The following is a 22,253-nucleotide window of genomic DNA, read 5'->3' as shown; positions in this document are numbered from 1 at the left end:
GCCTGTTGACTGGAAAGAAGAGATCTGCAATTGGTTTTGCTGCCAAAAATTTTTTCGAGGCACAGGGGATTAATAATGACAAAAAGGTAGAGCGCCGCGCTTATCTTCTTTGCTGTTTTAGCCAACTTTGGTTATTAGTTAAACAAAACGTCTTAAAGATAGGTAGCTGAAAATTGTCTGAATGTTTTATTGCATGTTTTTATTTGTCTTCAGTTAATTTTCGCTTTCTGGGTAGTGTAGATATTTTTATAAAATTTCTCGAAATCTGCCCAGGAACCGAAATTTTACCTAATTTGTAGGCCTTTATCTCGAAAAAAATGTTTATGACAGAGCAGCAATATCTCCACGCTATGTTCACAGCATATAACAGTGAACAATGAAAATTTCTAAGGATAACTTAAAAAAAATATATTTTTGATATTTTTTAAACTTTGTCCACCTATTCTCCTCTACCACCCAGAAAAGCGAACATTAACTGAATACAAATAAAAACATGCATATATTTAGTCAGACAATCTTCAGGCGCTCGACTACTGTTCCCAAGGACGCGGGATCGAATCCCGGCCTTGGCGGCCGCTTTTCGATGGAAGTGAAAAGCAAGGCGCCCGTGTACTGTGCGATGTCAATGCACGTTAAAGAACCCCAGGTGGTCGAAATTTCCGGAGTCCTCCACTACGGCGTCTCTCATAGCCTGAGTTGCTTTAAGACGTTAAACCCCACAAATCAAATCTTCAGCTACCTAACTAAGATATTTTGTGTAGGTAATAAATAACCAAAGTTGGCCAAAACAGCAAAGGAGATAAGTGCGGCACTCCACTTCCGTCATTATAAAATCCCTGTGCCTCGAAAAAAATTTCGGCAGCAAAATCAATTGCAGATCTCTTCTTTCCAGTCATCAGGTAACAATAAATAGAATTTTGAAACAAATATAAAAGCTCGACTGATTATGCTTTGTTTGACTTTATGTGGAAGCACTCACAAACTGGACTCCAGGGGAAGAAAAGCGTGGCGGGGGTGGTAGAAATTCAAGTGAGCGGATCAGGTTAGGAAGTTCGCAAGGGTCAAGTGGACACAGCTAGTACAGGACCGAGTTAATTGGAGGAGTATGGGAGATGCCTTTGGCCTGCAGTGGTTATATGCCCTGTGCAAAGCGATGGTCATGCCACTGGTGGCAGAGCTGATAAGTGAATCCGGGAGTGGAGCCGGCTGTGTCGTCTGCTAGCCGTGTGTATCTATGCAGTCCTCGTGTCATGAATTCGTTTTCCCATGGCACTTGAATTGCTGCATAAACAGCATCCACTGTCAATGTAATGTGAGACTAACTATGAGGTGTCTTCAGCAATAAGGTCCATTCGATTCACTTACACTGCCTACACTAGTTCTCTTCGTGGAGCACTTCGCCATTCGTTTCACGAGTGTAGCCTAGCGCCCTGTACACGATGCCGTTCTTTTCACACAAGTGTATATGCCGTGCAGTCCCAGTTGTGAAAATTTCTACACTCTCTCGACTGACAGTGCCAATTGCGTGCAGCAGACGACGAGAGGCACGCGTGACTTCACCCTTCAGTATGTCAGTTTCAAACGACGGCAGCGTGTTTGGTGTTATTGACGGCGTAAACACATTATTAAAGCCTATCGTTGCAGAAGACGGCCGACAACTGGGCTCAGAGGATGGATATATGTACGCTTCGTTCGGTCAAGAAGAAGAGAAACACGTGCATGTGTTTCAGTGTTTCTTCATGCACTGACCCCGTGCTTGCATGGTACTTGTTCTTTTATTTTTCTTATTTTACTCATCTAGTTTGCTTCTCGCTTTTTCTTTTTTCGTTCCCCGCAAATGAGCTTGATACTAACCATGTTCGTAGTTAGATATCATGGCATGCTTACTATTCAATGCTTTTATATGTTGGCTTTATCCAGCCGTGTGTGCGTCGCCTCTTCTCCTCCGACCTTTGAAAGGTTTTATTCAGAGCTATGACCCAGATTTTAAATATCCTGCTTTATTTAGCAGTGGCTCCCAAAACATCAATATTTATACTCTTGCAGAGATGGCACAATCATATCAGGGATGTTGAGCGACAGTCATCGGGCTAACCACCTGGCTGATCGTCGAACCAGCCGAACGTCCACGCCGCCGCAGTACCTCAAGTTCTTCTTCGTCATTGCTGTTGGAGTCTACAAGCTCCATAGCTGTTTGTATAACCATTGGCACCAGGTCGCAGTGCACTTTTTTTTCCTTCGTAGCTTAGAGAACACACGGCAAATAATGACAGGCGTGACAAGCGTGCGCGCGCATCGAAAACGAAGCAGAAGGCTTGCACGACTTCTGCTTACCATTTGTTTTTATTTGACGCTAGTGTCGCGTTACACCTGCACGTCTGAACTGAGTGTAGCACTTGCACGGCACTTGCTGTGCACTGCATCAACTAGTGTAGATTGTGCAGGGTGAATCGAACGGACCTTTCGTTTTCCTTGGGTAAATGTTCGAAAGCTATAGAAAACATGCTGGAGATTGTATTTACTTGTTCCAGCTCGGCAAGCAATACGACCGAGAACATACTGTTTCAGTTTACTTCGCATTAATAAGCCGCTTGTAATTCCTGTCCTATATTTTGGTATGAAAGGATTTGAAAGAACATCGGCACGTCATCATGAATTTTCTGACAATCACTATCATTCACTTTTAGGTACAGAAAACAAAATATGTTGCCCACTGTAAAGTTCATTTATTTAGTGCTATGCTGTATATTTCTGGGTCGCATAATTTTCCAAGTAACTTCATAGGCTGTGGGTGCAAAGTAGAGACAAATGATGATCGTCATGTACGTGATTTAACGAACACGGTGCTCTATGAGCGTGGTAGTTGCATTTAATGGCCTATAAGCAGTGCTTGTTAAGAGCCGCATGTCTAAATATTCTGACCTTTTAATTCGGCGTATAAGCTTTACGGAGCATAGAATTTATTGAAGGTTTAAGCACTTGCTTTTTCGCATTTCACCCATTTTTTACGACTGTACATGCTATTGTGCTTAGGCATGATTTAATAAGTGATAATAATATAATAATAGGCGAATAATAAAGGTGATAAAGATTTTAAAAATAACAGAGTGACCCAGTTTAGTGAAACAAATACATAAGGGCTGCTTGCACTTAGACAGTACAGACCACAGTGCTAACTTCTATTCTCAAAGGCTGACAATATAGCAAAGAATAGTTATCTAAGTTTTAGCTTACTATCTTCAGGAATAAAGTCTCATTTTAGGAGTTGTAGATCATTTTGAAAAACAGCTAAATGAAATGCATATCCTTTTTTATTTGCTCATTTTATTGCGACAGTGCTAACCGCCCTGTTCTTCAGAAAATTTGGCACTGGCGTTGTGTTTCGAGCGAAAAATAACGCGCATGCCTCTAGAAGGTGGCAGAGCCATGCACTGACTGGTTGGCGGGCTGTGTGAGGTCACAAGACCGATATTACTGAGTGGGCGAGCCAAAGGCACAGCCAAAATTTGAGTACTTCCTTTGAGACAGGACGGTGACATGGAAAATGAACGTGCCCGGACCCTTGATACTGACTCGGATACCCTCAGTCCATGCAGGTATATGCTGAAGTTGAAGTTAAAAGTTTATTAGGGCAAATCGTTAATGCTTTCGCACAGTGTTCTCCAAAATTCTTTTACACGTTTTCCTCTTGCTTGGATGCGTAATACAATCTGCAGTAGAAAATAAGTAATTACAAACTATGCCAATGCTCTTTTTGAGAAGCCAGCAAGGTCATAAGCTCAGCGTTCTGCACAATGCAGTTGAGTTGCGTTGCATTAGATTTAACGGCACATAAGCAACTAAGGCTACCGTACGCCAAGTACGAGATGTGTTTATTTTGTAAACAAGGCCTAAAACATTTAGGACACTGCAGCTTGTTTAGGAGCATTGCATCTTTTAGGAAGCTAAAAACAAAGTAATTACTGACAAGTTTGTCTTCTCCAAGGAGCAGGCTGGGGTAGAATAGGATCTGTTTGCTGAAAAACTCAGTAAAGTATTTTTTCTTAGTTCTTTTTTTAGTTGTGTAGATTAGTGTAAGATGTGGCTTATAGTGACCTCATCTCCACACACTTCACATATCGGTTTATCTTCATTCTTGCGAATAAAGCTTTGCGTCAGGCAAATGTAATTCCTCGATTACTGCTTTTACAAGGTGCTGTTTGTTGTTTGGTTCATTATCCCACAATGCTTGCCATTCCATTCTCAGTTTTCTCTGTATGAATTTTATGACATCTAGCAGTGTGCAAATATTCAAGATTTCAAACACAAATCAAATATGTTTCTTATTCGATTCGTATTCAGAATTTGCAAATATGTATTCGAAAATTACAGAGTACACCAAACATTTCCAAATTCACTGCTGTCTCTCCCAGATTGCATGCTTCACCGTAACGCTTGATCGCGTGGGCTTTGTGGTGAAGCATTCTCGAAACATGATGGGGCTGTTTTTTGAAGAGGGACCTTAACTTTTGTGAAAATAGCCTTCCCGGCGAACGGTTTTTGGCCGTTCTTCAGGCCCATTTGATAAAAACTTTCCGTTAATCCAGAAATTCTTTACGGTTCCTTAAAGGCTTAATTAACAAGAGTTGAACTGCATCCAGCAGCGATATGACATCTCCACCCAGTTTCATGCAAAAAAAATTGCTATACAGAATTTTGTATCAAACTTATACCGAATGTTTTGGTAGGGTATACACTTCTGTCAATTCGAGTTCAAGTTTATTTGCAAATACCAATGAGTTCTCAAATAAACTAGGTGAACACTGTTTACTATTCTTAAATTTTCCATTCTTAATTTTTTTCACTGAGCAGATATTCAATATTCGAAGGCATTTTTTCCCTCATATTTGTATCCAATTCGTAAACGAAAATTTCAATATTCGCACCCGCCACGGTGTTGCAGTGGTAAGACGCCCGACTACTGTTTCGGCTGCGTTTCGATGGAGGCGAAATGAAATGGTGTCCGTGTGCTGTGCAATGTCTGTGCACGTCCCCCCCCCCCCCCCCCCCCCCCCCACCAGGATCCCTAGGTGGTCGAAATTACTCTGTAAACCTCCACTGTGACTTATCTTTCTCCCTTTCCACTTTAGCTCCTACTTTCCTCCCTGCCCTTCCGGCACGGTTCAGGTGTTAACAGAACAAGTGTGATGGATATTGCGCCTTCCTTTCCTGTGAACCAATTAGTATTATTATTTGCGCATCCCTAATGTCATCCTTATGCATCAGCTCTCTCATTTCCACTGATCCCTAAGTGGCTTGGCATCCAGCAGAAGCTGAATTCTTGTCCTCGTTTTTCAGCTGCTATTTATGTTACATATTAAGCCGGAACCACATGAACCGTTTTTCGCAAGCGAAAAATGCGACGCACAGCAAGCAGTTGCATTTCCGCCGACGTGCTAGCACCCACACGAGAAAAATAGAGCGGCACTATCGCGCTACTATTTTCCGGGTTATGTTGCTTGTATTGTTTCGGTCGCGTACGTCCCACAAGGCGCGACGCTTTTCCACTTCGGTGATTAGGGCCTCGTTAAAGGTTGTCTTGTCCATTTTGGCCGAACACTACGTGCGAATGACCACGATGCGTGAATGCACGTGGCTCCTTGGACACGCGCACCACCTTTGTTGACAAAACAACAAGGTTCCACCAGAAAGGTTCCGCCGAGATGCGCGGAGAGCAGAGCCATCTCTTGGCGAACCACAAAACCAAAATGACACGTGACTACACGCTGATTGGTGGACGCCGGCCGTGACGTCAGTGGACGCACCGCGCGAGGCGTTTTTTCCTACTCCGCATAAAACCATGTGGCGGCTTGATTTCATGGTGGGCACACGTCAGAATGGCGCGCGCGTCCCACCGTCCGCGTGGCAATCGCGCCCTAAATCGCGCCATGCGGTTCCAGCTTTATGCCTCCTACTAAGGATTCCACTGCATTTCTAGAGAGCACGACTGTGATTACCCTGAGAGAAACAGTCTAGGTTGATTCTCGCTGATTATACCATTTCTCGCTGCCACGGAAATGGCAAAACATTTGGCAGTGAAAATGGATGCAAGTTTAGGCAGTGTTAGTTTTCTTCAATTTGCCTTATACTATTATAGCGCTTCCTACATAATGCGCTGTCTTAGAACGATCTGTACAATATGCTCCGTATTTTCCGGACTTTTCATTTAAGGCCAAGAACTCGCAATATGTGGTAATGCTGTGCTGGCTTTTTGTGAAAGCACATTAGTCCGAAGAAGTATGCAGAGTTCGGAAAACTGTACCAGGGTGGTAATGTACCTTGCCTCGGGGGCAATGTTAGGAAGGCTATTCAGAACTCCTAAATAGTGGCATTTTCCTCGAAGCGGAGAAACAGTCCTGGTTGACTGCAGCTTATTTTGAAACAGTATTCTTGGGGTCCATTTTGTAGACCGTGGAGTAGCATAGCTGTTTTGGTAGGGACCATACTTTCAGGACATATGAGCATGCAAGCATGGCTCTCTTGTATTCGAAGGAAGGTTCATTTGTCTCGGCGCAGAGACTGCTTATGGGAGAGGTTCTGTATTGCACCAGTTGAGAGACACAAGCCCAGCTTATGCACTGCGTTTAAGCGCTTCAAAAACAGGGTCTTGCAGATCCATACGCCATACAACCATGGTCGAATGTAGACCTTAAAACAAAGAAGTAAATACTAGGGGTCTGCAAATATTGAAATTTTTAAATACAAATTGAATATAGACATGGAAAAAGAAAGTGCGAATATCAAATATGTGATAAGTGAAAAAACAAAATGAATTAAAGAAAGCAAACATTGTTCGCCTTGTTTATTTCACAATACACGTGGTATTTCAAATCAAATTCAACTAGAACTGCACAGCAGTGAGTACCCTACTAAAAAATCCAGCATAAATATTATACAGGATCCTGTATACCGGTTTTTCGCACCGGAAGGACCTGCATGAACTCCGGTGGAACTGTCATATTCCTGCTGAATAAGGCAAACTATCGTTAATTCGGCCTTCAGGGGACCAGAATAAATACTCAATTAAATGAAAGCTCGAACTATCGAATTGGCTTAAAAAAACTGCTGAAACCTTTGCGCACACTGCTGGCAAGGCCCTCTTCACAAAAGGGAAGGTTCCTTTCATGAAATAGCCCGTTGCATTTTGAGTATGCTTCACTACACAATCCACGAGATTCAGCATTGTGGTGAAGCGTGCAATGCGGTGAAACTGATGTGAATTTGAGTATTTTCATTGTATTAAGTAATTTTCTAAGATTCGAAAAACTCTGAATAAGAATCAAATAACAAACATGTTCAATTTGTATTACAAATTTTAAAAATTCAGACAGCCCTATTGAATTCGTAAAAGGCATGTCGGACCCCTGGTGTTTTCGCAAAAGCACTGTGATTATAGCATTCAGGGATATGTACCCTAAGCTTTCTGTTCGAGGCTGTTTATGTGAGTGAGTTCTCTATCAAATGAAATATATAGTTTTTATGACATGCAGTCTTCCTATCTTCATTTGGGTTTACTTTCATCCCAAATGTACCAGCTACGTGTATGCACAGAGTGATATCTATCCATGCAGAGTAAAATGACCTTGCCTCACTTCAAAGCACCAGTGTTGCCATGTCGGCTATTGGAAGTGACATCATATTTGCCCATGTCATCATCATCATCATCAGCCTGACTATACCCACTGCAGGGCGAAGGCCTCTCCCATATTTCTCCACTTAATCCCGTTCTGTGCTAGCAGCATCCACTTGACCCCTGCGAACTTTTTAACCTCATCCACCCACCTAACTTTTTGCCGCCCCCTGCTACGCTTTCCTTCCCTTGGAATCCAGTTTGTTACCCTAAGCGACCATCGGTTATCCTCTCTTTGCACTACATGTCCTGCCTATGCCCATTTCTTCTTCTTAATTTCCCCTATAATGTCGGTAACTTGAGTTATTTCTCTGACCCACTCTGCACGCTTCCTATCTTTTAATGTTACCCCTACCATTTTTCGTTCCATAGCCCTCTGGGTTGTCCTCAACTTAAGTAGAACTCTCTTGCCCATGTGCCAGGGTGTAATTAAGCAAAAGCAAAGAGGCTTGTCAAGGCAAGGATGCATGGTCCCATGTGCCATCGTGAGAAAAAGAGAATCCTGCCACCGTGTGTCACGCCATGCTGAAACTGCATGCCGGTGCCTCCTGGCAAAGTACTCCTGGTGTCGAGACTGGTGCAGTGAGAGCCTGATGAAGGGCCCGACCAGGCACCGGGATGGTCTCTAAAACCGAAACTGCTTCATCGGGCCAGCTCACATGCACATGTTTCAGCATGCTCATATGCTTGAACATCTACAGTCATCGCTGACGAATTAATCGGTAAACAAAGTTTTCTTTTCAGCCATTCAGCATACCCCTCATGATGTGACTGAACAGATTGAAAGATGTGATGGTAAGGTTTCTCCTTACATCACAGAGATGCCGATCTTCAGAGGTGTCATTAATGCTCTGCTAGATGGCTGAAAAGCGTAACCCCATGTATTTGTGGCAAAAAGTGCACATACAGGCCTGCACAGCAAACCACCATGCAGGGTGGGCAAAGAGAAGGGCTTCGTTAAGCTGAGATGTCCTATCTGCTAACCTGCAAGTTGTAAGGTGAGATGACGGCAATGTCGGAGGCAGAGACGCCGCTTGCAATCAGGCGCTCAACGTGAACGGCCACAAGGTCGGCTTCCCCTGCAAATGCAACAACATCACAGAGCCAAGTTTGTTTGCAGCAGGTTTCTTGCATTAATAATGCCTGCAAGTCCTAGTTTCCTGTCATCGCTTAGGCACTTAACATTTTACCACAGTCTGTAGAAGAAGGGTTACTGAAATACATAAGAGCATGAACTTGCACAAACTAGAACACACTTTTTTGCACACCTATGTTTATCCATGGGTTAACTGACACCATTTGCGCTTTGATACAAAAGGTCACACTCTGTGAACAAAACTCGAGTGAGATGGTAAACTAACCAGTAGTAACTTAATAACAGGTGCAGCGCTGTAGCTTTACTCATTTCAATTTCAATGCATGCCAACAGCACACGCAGTGGTCAGAGGCCACTGGAAAAGGAAGCCCTAGTAACTGTCTCACTCATGATGGGCACCTGAGCTGCAACTAGAAATAAGGGATGGCGGCGGTGGCGGTGAAATGAAAACGAGTTGGTTCTGAGTTGAAGAAGTGTAGGCACAATATTTTTAGCTGTGTGTTTTCCTCTGTGTAATGACGCACCACGTTTGCGGATGATGAAGCATCCCTTTGTAGCAGGCCTCCGCAAGCTGTCTTCATGCAGTCTTTTGTAGCGTGAGCTTCACTATGCGGCCTGGAAGGAGTTTTGCGTGTCCTCTGTGCTGAACAAGCTGCGCATGCGCGAGAGCCACGCTATTTCACAGGGACACATCTTCCGCCGCCGCAACCCCAGCGGAGGAAAAAGAGAAAGGGTGTGCCGAGCGACAGAGAGAGAAAGGGAGAGCAACCATGCCCATGACCGTATATTTAAGGAAGAAGAGCAGGAATAGGAGAAAGGGGGTGCGTCGAGCGAAAGAAAGGGAGAGCAACTGTGCCCATAACAGTGTAGTTCGGAGTTCGTAGCTCGGCATTTGTAGGCCAGCGTTCGTAAACCATCGGTGTTCGCAGACCAGCGCTCACACACCGGCATTTGTAAGGTCAAAGAAGGGGAAGAATGGTGTCACGTTCCACTCTTAAAGGCATAACTTAAGCGTTCTACCAACATCACCTAGAAGAAGAAGAGGGTGTTGGTTCTACCGCGGTGTGTCAAGTGAGAGAGAGAGAGAAAGGGAGTGCTACCGTGCCCATGACAGAGTAGTTCGGCGTTCTTAGCTCGAAGTTCATAGACTGACATAGTAAACCACTGGTGTTCGCTAAATAAACATTGTGTACATCGTATCCAGTACTGTCTGTCTTAGGAAGCCGAGGGGGCAGTGATAAGCTTTGACAAACCAAGATAAACCATGAAAAGCCGAGATAAGCTGAGATAAGCTAAGATAAACAAAGGAAAAACCAGGAGAAGCCAAGATAAACCAAGCTCACGTATATCCTGGCATAGCAGAGCTAAGCCACTACCAATTTTTTTCCCCTTAACCTGACAAGTAAAGGAAAGGTGCACTGAACATTCAAGAAAAAAAAAGGCAAAGCTATTTTTCTGATCACTGCAGTAGTAGTGTGATAAATAGTTTAACACTGCTCTAGTATTTAAGGGACTATTTCCTATGCGTCTGCAGCTTTGACTAAACGAGATACCGGTACGAAAGAGAACTGCTTCCAAATGGGGAGTATTGTAAAAATATCATGTACCTAAAGTTCAAATGATCGCTTATCTTCTGACACCATGTATTACACAAATTCTATGCAAGCCGCAAATTCACAAATTTCTCTTTCCCTAACTATACAACCAAGCCAGTGGATGTGTGATCTAAGTAGTAAAGGAAAAAGTTTCCATTGCTTCATCATCATCCTCATCATAACTCCATCTGCTACAGGAGAAAGGCCTGTCTCATATTTCTCTAAAGTCATTCTTTGCCAGCTGCAGTCACCTTATCCCCGCGAACTTCCTAGACTCATCCGCCTTCCTGATTTTCTGCCACCGCCTACTAAGCTTGCCTTTTCTTAGAATCCAGTCAGTTAGTCGTAACAACAATCGGTTATCTTGTCTTTATGTGCATGCTCTGCCACTTATACTGAATTAGTTTGGAGGCTTTCATGCTTTGCTGTTTCGTGATCCTGCCAAAAGAGCTTAGCTGAATCCTTTCCAGGCGCTTTGACCCTTACTGCTATAGCACACCTGATAATGATAGGTGCGAAACTGGCATGCAATGCTTGAGCTGCAAGGCTGTCGCCCTCAGTTGAAGTGAAACACCTGTTTGGCAGGAAGACCCTGAATTTCCAGACTCCCCCTCCGATTTGTTGCTAGGCTTCCTGCTCCTTAGTCTCCTCCTTTGTCTGTTCCAGTCTAGGCTAAATTAGGACGTTACCATCCTCATGGCTCCTCTCCTTCACATTCCTTTTTCCAGCTACAAGGGCCTGATGCTCCACGATGGGAGAAACTGTTGGTGCCAGGTGCTCTTTGGAGTCTCCGAAAACCACCTGCTATATTTGGCAGGCGGCAATGTAGAGAGCGAACAGTCACCCTTTCTGCTCGCAGGCCTCAGGAGGGAAATGCCTAAGGTGGCTGCTGCCATGGGAAAAGCCCAAAGGGCTACCGCGGAAAAAGGAGGTTATTGCGAGAGCGGAGCAACGTGCAATCTGTCGGTGGTTGCAACCCCAAGGGCCACCTGGTGGGTGGCTACCATGAAAGGTGGCGGGAAGGGGGAAGGCGACATAGGGGAGATTTTACCCTCCAGAAGAAAAAAAGCAAAAGCATGCAAGTGAAAAGAAGTGCAAACAAGGTTAAGATGGATAGATAAATGTGCATAATGCGTCGTTTCATGAAACAGGAAGCTAGAGTCTAATGCTATGTATTTCCAGTGGTGATTCGCCGGTTTTTTACTTCATCTATTCATGATTAGACATCTTCATAGAAGCATCAACTATCTGGCCATCATGACTGGACAAAGACATGTAGGTGCACAGGCCTGTACAGACTTCCACTTCTTCAACTCCAAACAATAGTATCATGCAATACCATCATCACAACTTGCCTAACCACACCCATCACAATATAAAGGCACCTCTTAATAGTACATGCAGTCGGCCCTGTACTGAATCATAAGCGGCCACCTTAACCCTGCAAATGCAAACTCCATCTCATCTGCCTACGTATGCCTTTGTATCTCAGTGAGAGAACAGTGAAACTAGCAGCCCCTTCCTCCATTTTCTCCCATTGCCAACCAAAAGCGAAATTATACAGCATACCTTCATTTCCTTTGGATTCGTCATCTGGAGTGTCCAGTTCAACCATCCCACATCCAGCTGTGTCGATAAGCAGCAAGGGCAGGGCAGTGTCCTCATTGTCCTCCACTCCGGGAAGGTCCCTGCGGTCGAGCAAATTGTTTTTTTTTCCGAGGACGTTAGAAAAAAAAAAAATGCATGTGAATCCTATTTGCATATTCTATGTTGAAGTTTATGCTCATGCACTGTTTTTATAGACTTGAAGCCCAACTGCCTGCATTGGCTTACACGCCAAACAAAGAAGAAATAAGCATTTATGTAAGTCAGTCTTTTGGATTAATCTCCCTTGATTTGAAGAAGTTAACGAACCAATACAGGGACGTTTGTCCATGGTGTGGTGCTATACCCACCCTATATCACATCACTTGGGAATGCGACAGAAACAAAGCTTTCCACAAACTAGAAAATCCGAGTGCGGAACAGTGGGAGAGTATGCTCTCCAGCGGCAACCCAATCCTCCAAAGAGGACTGGTCATCCGTGCCCAGCGAGCAGCAAAACTCAGTGGTGCCCTAGAATAGGGGCGCCAACCCTGTGAGACGGAGTCACACCATCGACGCAAAGAAGATGGAGGAACTCTGTCGGTAATACCTCTAAAGTAGAGCAATAAAGCTTATCCTATCCTATCCTATCCTATCCTATCCTATCAACTTTATAAACTGGCTTGAAACTCTGTGAAGAACATACGATAATTAGATCAAAGACGAAGAAAGAAACGAAGAAAGGAGTATGAAGAAGAGGAAAACGTGAAGGTTGGCTCGAGGAACGCGAGGCACGAGCAGGGAGAACAGGCGAGCAGCGGAGCCGATCGGCTGTCCAAGGAGCTCGGAGCGGTGCGTCTTCTGCCAGGCCTGACCCGGGGATCCAGACCTGGGGCCTGCCGGTCGTATCCTGTCCTGTTCTCCTGTCGACCACGAAACTCGGAACGGTGGTCGGGCCCGGGAGTGCCACAGCGCCAGCTCTTCACTGGCACGAGCGTTCGGCGCCGTGTTGAGCCCAGGCACGTCGGGGAGGCCTAACGCATCTGCCGTGGAAAGGCCACTCGAGGCCTCTTGCCTCTACTGGGCCCCGTCCGGTGGCCTAGCCTTCCGCTGGGCTTACCGAGGCCTTACTGCACCGACCCTGCAGAACTCTGACTACCCGGAGCGTCTGCACCGGCTTCTCCACCCAACGAACTAACTGGTGACTGTAGACAACTTAGTGTTAAGTCTGTGACCCACTTGATCGTTCTACTCTCGTCCCGTCCATGTGTACATAAAAGTATTCGTTGTTAGCTTGGTTAGTCTGGTCGTCTATTTTAGATTGCGGTCTCTGAATAAGCCACAGAATAAGGTGGCCAGAAGAGTTAAAGAAAAGAACCTCACAAACTCCTGTCGGCTTCCAGCCACAAATCTTAAATGCACTCAGAGGAACCTGAAATAAAACGGTAAACAGAAGTACTTCTTGCACTCGGCAGCAACTCTCAGCATGAGAGGTACAGTAAACTAAGCAGCGCCCTTTTTCCTCTCTAACGCACACATACAAACATGAAAAAGTGACCACCATGCTTTACACTCAGCATGGCAGTCACTACATTAACTACCACATGCACAATATAGCTAGTGGATGGTTGAGCATGTACTAATAACAGTAACCTGAAAGTTACAATAACTAGTACCATGGTTTAAGGGAGGACAGGACTCTTGGAACATTTTCTTTTTTTACTTTTAGATTAAATGGAATGAAGAGGTGCAGTCTTAATCAGTTATTCACGCTTATTTCAAATACGTGGTCATTTGTCTGATATTTAAATAAGTTTTCAAAATATTCGACATTTTAACTCCTTTGTTTACAGAAACAACCGAGGAGCCACTAAACAGAAAGCTACTGTTGACATGCAGTTAGACAGTCTACAGTATAAAGAACACCGCACAGGAACAACTTTTTTTATTTAGGCCATACTAGTCATTTTACAACTTGTTGAATTTTGATGTAGAAAAAACTGATTATCAGCCATTTAAGTTCACAAAACAAAACAAAAAAAGAATAAAATGAAATCTGTTCCCACCACTGCACAGTTTAATCACTCAGGAGCATGCTGCAATAAAAATTCCTTTATCTGCTCTAGATATCCTTCTCGTAAACTAGCAAACTGTCAAAAATTTGTGTTTTGAGAAAATGAGAAAAAATGAGCAGAGATGAGATTTATTCAGTTTGTTTGCACCTTATAAGGTTTAATTATAGGCCTGGGGAGTGAATAATAAGTTGGAATGTAGGAGATGGGCTGCACATTTTCAGAATGTCATTTTCAAAAAGTCACTTTCTTTTCAGAGATTCTCAGCCCATCAAGAGCCCTGTTCCCCTCTTACCTCTACCACAGACGTGAATGTTTCTTAGTTTCTTCACCTGGATTGAAAAGAGCAAAAGTGCTCTGACCTGCAGATTCGAGAATCTAGTGAGATAAAACCTGTGAAAATAACAGCTAAACAGATTTTGCGATTAGGAAGAACATTGAGGGCATGAAAAAGCAGGTGCAGAAAACAGCCTATTTTAAAATATTAAAGTGCATTTCTTTATTTGTGCCTTGTTACAAAACACCAGACTACTACAGGCTAGGTCAAGGTGTTGAAGAAAGCTAGCAATTCAGGAGAGCCCTCAAGCCACTTTACGTGCAGTAAGGCGAAAGCATTTCAGCCACCTTGATTTGACCCTTGGAACAGCCCTGATTCCTTGACAGAGAGAGGAAAAGAGGGAAGAACAGTCTCTCTCTTCAAGAAAGGGGAAACGTTTCTCTCCCTCTCATTCCAAAGAGAGAGGAAAAGAGTAGAGAGTCTGTCTCTTCCTCTTCCTCTCACTCTTTCTCTCTCTAGGAAGAAAGGTCTCTCTCTCTCTACTCTCCCTCATTCTAGAGAGAAAGGGAGAGAAGGAAGTTTCTCACTCTTTCTTTCTCTCTCTCTCTAGAGAGAAAGCTCGCCCTCTCTAGAATGTGAGAGCTCTCTCAGAGAGAAATATGGGAGTAGAGGGAGAGAGATTCTTGCTCTCTCTCATAAGACAGAGCTCTCACTCTCTCTAGGAAAAGAGTAGAGAGAGCCAGACTCTCTATCGATCACTACATACCAGAACCCCACCGATATTCTGCGGAATCTCGCAGACAAATCTCGCCCATAAGATTTTCACCATGAGCCAAGCAAGCCTTTCGCCTTAACGTCATGCCACTACTAACCCCACGAGAGAACGCCAGTTCCACTGACCTGAGCAGGTGTGTTGCCACCGAGGCATGCGCCACCAGCCTGCCCCCGTAGAGGCGGTCGGACGACCACCGCATGATGAGCTGGTGCATGCGGTACTGGGTCACCAGCATACGCACGACAGCTTTGCCGTGACGCTGCAGTGTCCGCTCCATCAGCGTCACCTCCAGGCCTCCCTTGGCCGCACTGCACAAAACAGGTGGCATGCAAAGGTGGCAGCCTTGACGTAACTTGCATTGTGTGGGTGAAATGATTCCGAACAGTGCAGGGCTCAAAGAGATATTACGACCATATCGCAAGCGGAGGTGGAAAAAACAGCAAGAAGTGAAATACACATGACGCTACTCTTCTCTCACCATTTTCATAATTAAGCTGTGGATTGGCGAAATAGTTTTCTTTTTTTGAAGGGGAGGGGGGGGGGGGGGGGCACAGATACTAGAAGCTAGGCTAGTGCATCATTCCCCTTTGGACAGTGTTCACGAAGTCATTCTTGACGATGACATTGCGAGTTTGAGAACTGAATGGCAGGACAACTTTTAAACACAGTTGTCTCAGCATTCAATGCTTCTGTTTGTTGACAGACAAATCAAATATAAACGTTATTAAAAAAAAATCAGCAGAGTCGACTGTTACCAAGAACAAATGTTGGACAAAGCTCTCCTCCATCTCCTTCCATGCACAATGCGCATATCTAAGCGTAGCAGTCGTGCCCCTTCTGTGGCATTGAATGCCACCAAACAAGCCAACGAGTTCCATTAAGCCACCACATAATCAACATTCTTTTGCTGAACATTGTGGTAAGGATTACATGCATTTCATTGTCCACTGCTGCTCATGAGATTCCCGGTAAAATTGAAGCTGTTCTTAAAGGGACAGTTCACTGACTTCAGACATCACTTTTTTAGCACTAAGAAAATACGTACATAGGAGAAAAGGAAGGACACGAAACTGGTGCTGGAATCTGAACACCATCTGGCCCATGTACAAGCTCGTTTATGTCTACTGACTCCTGCATATTTCAGCACGAAAAACAAGACAAGAACACAACTACTGTCGCACTGCCTAAGTCGCGTGCAGAGCGCACCGATAACTAAGACGCACAGATTTTGTTAAAACTATAACTGAGTAAACAAAAATAGCTTGAAATAAAATGAAATTTATAAATAAACTAAATAAACCCAGTGAAACCTATCGCAAACACAAACACTTTTTTTTTTTATAGCAGCCCTGCTGATGGCAGCGCCACAATTACTATGGCAGCGTCCTTGGTTGTGCGGTTTTCTGTTATGAAAAATTTTAAAATAAGTGAATCAAGGAAGATTAAAGAATAAAAAGAAAGAAGTAAGCTGCCTTAAGTTGATATGAACACGAATGCCAGTCTTTATGACGTTATGGCATAATCATAAAATTTAGTATATTCAGTTCAGACGCTCCAAACAGATGAAATGTTAGTAGCAACGAAAGGGCACAGTATGGAGCCACCATCTGCTAAAACCTGACTTTTCTGAGCAATTCAAACCATAAATTCCTCGTTAGACCATGAGTTCTTTCATCGATACTGCCACCAGGTGGTAAAGTCTACAAGAATGTGCCAATATTTTTATACACGTCTCCGGCAGTAGGTTTCGTTTGATTTGTATGGTTTAATGTTCCAAAGCAATTCAAGTTATAAGAGAGAGAGACGCCTCAGTGAAGGCCTCCGAAAATTTAGACCACTTGGAGTTCTTTAACGTGCGCCGACATCTCACAGTCCACGGATGCCACTCCGTTTCGCCTCTGTCGAAATGCGGCTGCCGGGTTCGAGGGGTAGACATATTTTTTTCTCTGGAAAAAGAAAGTGTTCTAAACTAGGCTGAAATCCATTGACTAACATGGGCAAACACCTGTTGTCGGTCCCCCTTTTACCAACATGGTGTGGCATCCTCTGTGTAGTGGCCAAAAAACTGTCTGATTGTAAACAAACACACACAGGGGACACATGCAGACTAACAGAAAGTAGTCGTACGCTTCAGACACGATGGTGGGTGGCAGCTGGTGGTGATCACCGGCCAGGATGCACTTGGGTGCTCGAAGCAGTGCCATCCAGCATGCAACCTCCAGGGCCTGCGGGGTCACAAAACTTGCGATGACAGAGCACCTTGCAAAGGCTGTCTCATAAATGATCATCAGCAACTTTCATCCACTTGGGCCAGTCTGCAGTAGCCAAAACCTGCTGCCTCGGAAACCAAATGATCATAAAATGATAGCATTCATACTGGCCTTGACTGCACCTCGTTTCAAATTTCGTAGTTAGGCATTACACAATCTCCTAAAATGTGTGAAAAATAAACTACTATATTTTCGAGTGTACAAGACACACCTCTGTACAGGTAACAACCCATATGGAAATTATAGGCTTTCACACACAAAAAAAAAGCACAAGTCACTCTGGCGTTAGGATGCATCTGTTCATTTGGTAAGCTCCGTAAAAGCGCAATGAACACCTCTTCGCTGATGAGTGCGATGAAAATGTAGGATTTCAACAGCCATAAAAGGAAGATGATTCTCGCGTTGTGGTCAGCCTGCCACCTTACCATGGTCTGCCTCTGTTGTTTCCTTCACCAGCCGTAGTGTTACCGCAGCATTGTGCCAGTTCTGGATCACTTTTCCATTAATGTCAAGCTATGTCTGTACTGACCAGTTCCGATTACTCTGCGTTGCATGTTCAGTGTTATACAACTTGAATTTCTCATCACAGCTCCTTCAATTTGCATGTAACAACATGTAAAGAAAGAAAAATGTGCTATCTATGTGAAGCCAAAGTGGCAAAACTGACTCCAAAATCTAAATTTTCGACAGCGTGGCTAGACTGGGTGCGGTAGCATTCAGTACAGCCACGATGAAGTTGATTTTAGCCATAAGATAACAACTGAAAAAAAAAAAAAAAAAAACTTGTTATTATTTTTATTTTCTAGTGAAATGGTGAACAGTAGTGCATCATTTTTGGCCGTATATAAGTCAGACCCTTAGACAATTAAGATAAAAGGTGCGGCTTATACACCAAAAAATGTTAACACCACTTAACAATATTAACAAGCAAGGACCTTATTGCAAAGACAGGCATACATGAACAAGTGCCGTATAAGCATGGCAGCCTCAGACATCGATTTCCAGCTTAATGAACAGGATATTGATAAAATAAATGGTGGACACAGCTGCTACCAAACAACAAAAGTCTACATATTTTAGACAATTTAGAGAAATTCTTCTCCCTTCAGTTCCTTTATTTCAGATGCGACATGAAATTGTCCTCAGGCAAGCCCATCAACTTTTCGTCAAGACTAGCACCAAACATGCGCGGTACATGTGTATGCTACCTTTCTGGATGCCAACACAAGTGAAGGAAGCACGAAGTAATCTCTTGCCTGAGAACATTCGTCGATGACAGCCACCTCAAAGTGGCTTTCGGAGAGGTTCTTCAGAGGGCCATCGTCCGATGCCGTGGTGAGCGTCGACAGCACCACATCCGCGTTAGCCAGAATTCGGCCGATGGCCTTCCGCTCCCGTTCCTTGAGCTCTTTGCGAAGTTCCCCGAGCTTGCCATAAGGCTGGTAGCTTTTGTCTTTTGACTTGCTCTTGGCTGCCGTCGACTAGAGAAAGGCACAAGTGCATGTCAGGTGAGTTTAGGCACCTTTCAACTCGGGAACTGTCATTTGCAAGAAACGCACATTTTTGAGCTATCCCTGCCCTTCAACTGAATGGTGTCTCGAAATCCCGAACATCACATCACGAGTGATTTGTCAAAATGAGTTATAGAGAGACTAAAGAAAAACACTGAAATTGGCTCAACGAGGACAGAGCAGCACTTCACTTTCAACTTTCAACGAGGATAGAGCAGCACGACAGCACAGCAGAGCTCACATCAGATCTCACCATCAAGCCATCAATCTCCTTGCGGATGTCGCCAATGATACCAAAGTCATCTGACCGCGCCAAGATGGCATCAAGAGAGTGCCGAGCAATGCCAGGAAGGAGTCGTGCTGGGTGGCCCAGGCGCACAACTTTGAGCGATGTATAGGACAGCCTCTCCACCAGGTTGTCAACGGCCACGTTCGATGGGGCACACACCAGGACCTGGAATTGCAGTTTTTGCGCCCCATTACACAGAGTGCATGGCAAAGTGGCAGTAACAGCAACTATTTGTAGGCAAGAGCTGTTTTTAACAATGTCTACTACGAGATATAAGACATAAGGACATGCTCTGACCTTTGACCCCCGCTTGAAACACTGGAGCACGACCTCCACTAGGGTCGTAGTCTTTCCAGTCCCTGGTGGACCATGGATGACAGCCAGCTCCTTCTGCCTTAACGAAAAAGCTACGGCTTCCTTCTGCGATTCATCCAGGCCCTTGTTGTAAAAATCTTTTTTTTTTGCACAACCAGCAAAGGTTGAAAAAAAAAAAAAAGAGAGAGAGAGAGAGAGAGAGGTGGGAGGAAAATAAAGCAGAAATGTTAAACAGTTGGTGACACATCAGTTATTTTGGCAATATCTCAGAGCTTTGTTGGGCATCTATCAACTTGCCTGTTATGGCACTAAAAAGTAGCACAATACTCCGAATACTGCACCCGCCCCTGTTTACATTTCTTTTTTTACTTCAAATGTCAAGAAAGTGGCACCTGACAAGGTGCCACTCCATCCTCCAGACCATCCACTGCCTAGTCTGGTCATTGGAATCACCCATGTTTGCCAAATATAATTGGTTTACTAAAATACCACCAAACCTGCTGCCATGTCCAGGCATGAACAAGTAACACCAGTATGTGTAGCAGGTTCCCCAATATTCCTCCTCAAGCCTAGCCAGCAAAGTCAGTGTTCTTCACCAATGAAAAGAAAAGGGGGGAGGGGAGCACTAAGGCAAAATTGGAGCTGGCCTATAATAAGCTGCAGGGGATGAAAAATTGGTTTGGTTTGTGGAAAGCCACTCAGGCTGTGAGAGCTACCGTAGTGGAGGACCAAAAGTTGTTACGACCACCTGGGGTTCCTTAATGTGTACTACTGATATCGCACAGCACGTGGGCGCCTTGCTTTTCACCTCCATTGAAAGGCGGCCGCCACAACAGAGGATCGATCCCACATCGTTGGGAAGATGAAAAATTAAATACAGGTGTCACCACTACCAGCTGTTTTCACAAGCAAACTGCGATGGCATCAAGATAAGACGGTATTTCTGTACTCTGATTCATGAGGCTAGTTTTAGATCACCCCGCTGATCACTTATACATGACGACCATGAAGTTCTTTCCAGTCTCGATTTAACAAGCTTGAATCAAGTTATGGGAAATATTTAATTACAAAAAAATTTTTAAATGTGTGCACTGAGCCCCAGAACTAATTTTTACAAAGTAAAAGTCATACTTAGTTGTCCTTAGCATTCAGTTAGGGTTGGATATATGCAAGCACATAAAATTTAAGGAATGTCCACCAACTTTTACATTTCTATTATTACATGAACTGGCTTCTGCACAGCTCAGTGCCCGACAGTTTGAAAAACTAAACGAGCAGTCTGCATATCAAGTTCTGACATTGTAAATGAGTTATTTTTTGTGCTTCACGCAAATCACATACTACTCTGAGGCAATGTTTCATGCAAATAACTTCGGCAAAATGTTGACTTATATTTCACAAGAACAAAATGCTTTTAAATGAAGCATGTGCTCACAGGCAGAATTCCTGCTTACTCGAAAGGAATTTATTGCCCATTACCTGGCATGAGGTATTCACTCTGTACAAAGCCTTTCAAGCCCTTGAAGTCTACTATACAGTTCAGTGAGTCATGACATGCAAGTAGGTCCTTGCTCCAATATCTGTTGCATAACGGCATCATGTTAGCGTGAAGCTGCCTCTTGTGAAAGATGGCTGGGCTAACGAGGCTGCCATTCCCACCTCATGAATGCAGATTAAACTCCTGAACTGCTATTTTGGATTTAATTGCAAAATCTTGAGCTCAACAAAAATAAGTTGTTTACAGAGCGCTGCTGTACCAGAATGTACCAGAACAGTCTTGCATGAATTTTACAACAAAGCTGGCTTAGTGACTGCCATGTGTTATTCATACAAGTTAGACATAACTAGAGCACCCGGCCAAAGAAAACGAATAGGCAAGCGACTGTTCACTCAAGTTGGCTATGTTTGAAAATGTTGATACTCTCAGTTGTTTATTGCCGTAAGCAAGGATTCCTCAATTTCCCCCTGTTCTCCTAAAATGCGGTATTGAGCTTCAGGTCTGAATGATGCTAGTCCAGTGGCTAACTGCAAGCAGAGCATTTCCGTGCCATGCACTAAAGAGCAAAGCCGCACTGACCTTCTAGCCTGCAACAAAAACTTACCCAAAGGCAGCTGAGGGTGTGGGACCTCTGTGGGAGATGACTTTCCAAACAGAATCTCAACCAAGTCATTGTACCTCACCTCGCGACATTTTCTAAGCTTCTCGAGGGTTCTGCACAAAGAAAACAAATGTGATGCACTGGAGAGCAGAAAATCATGACTGCTCTGTATGATTAAACGAGTTTCTAAGCACAACGCAAATAAGACAGACACTTACGTCAAAGGTACGCCAGAGGTCGAATTTCAGTATGATCACTTCACAAGAACGGTTACAAACCTGTCATAAATTGATCAACTAGCCCAGTTCATACCAGTCGATTTCGACCAGTGGACCTGTCGACCAAGAGTAGCGGAGACCAGGTGAAAAGTTTGTGACTGTTTCCGTGACATGACTGTAATGTAATTTAGTTCCCCGAACTGCAAAATGAATGTTCGTAATGCGTAAGTAAATATAAAGTTTGCCTGCATTCATCACATATTGAGGAAGCCAACAGTCAACAAACAGTAATGGTAGCAAAGCAATGCAAGAAATGCTAAATTTATGCACCTCTCTCGCTTTGACGCAAATCGTGACCAAGCCAACGTGTGGAAATAACATTCTAGACCTCTTCTTAACCAATATTCTGGAAGCTGTGCAGGCACCTGTTTTCTTACTGGGGATTAGCGACCACTCATTTACCCTGTGTGAAATGAAGATGCA

General features: G+C 44.0%; 1 protein-coding gene across 1 annotated transcript in view; it reads right to left on the bottom strand.

Moving 5' to 3' along the window:
- Positions 1 to 22,253, bottom strand: part of LOC146180719 (DNA-binding protein SMUBP-2-like) — a 55,079-nt gene that overhangs the window by 23,381 nt on the left and 9,445 nt on the right. The window contains exons 5-12 of the mRNA XM_084576113.1: positions 21,556 to 21,665; positions 19,436 to 19,590; positions 19,103 to 19,303; positions 18,595 to 18,819; positions 17,196 to 17,293; positions 15,194 to 15,376; positions 11,930 to 12,048; positions 8,654 to 8,748 (exon numbers count right to left, since the gene is read on the bottom strand). Of these exons, the coding sequence (XP_084432239.1) occupies positions 8,654 to 8,748; positions 11,930 to 12,048; positions 15,194 to 15,376; positions 17,196 to 17,293; positions 18,595 to 18,819; positions 19,103 to 19,303; positions 19,436 to 19,590; positions 21,556 to 21,665 (1,186 nt within the window). The remainder of the gene's footprint in view (positions 1 to 8,653; positions 8,749 to 11,929; positions 12,049 to 15,193; positions 15,377 to 17,195; positions 17,294 to 18,594; positions 18,820 to 19,102; positions 19,304 to 19,435; positions 19,591 to 21,555; positions 21,666 to 22,253) is intronic.

This window comes from Amblyomma maculatum, chromosome 8 (genome assembly GCF_055883805.1).
Source record: "Amblyomma maculatum isolate TAMU_Amacu chromosome 8, ASM5588380v1, whole genome shotgun sequence".
Classification (NCBI taxonomy): domain Eukaryota; kingdom Metazoa; phylum Arthropoda; class Arachnida; order Ixodida; family Ixodidae; genus Amblyomma; species Amblyomma maculatum.
This window is presented reverse-complemented; position numbering and strand designations above follow the sequence as displayed.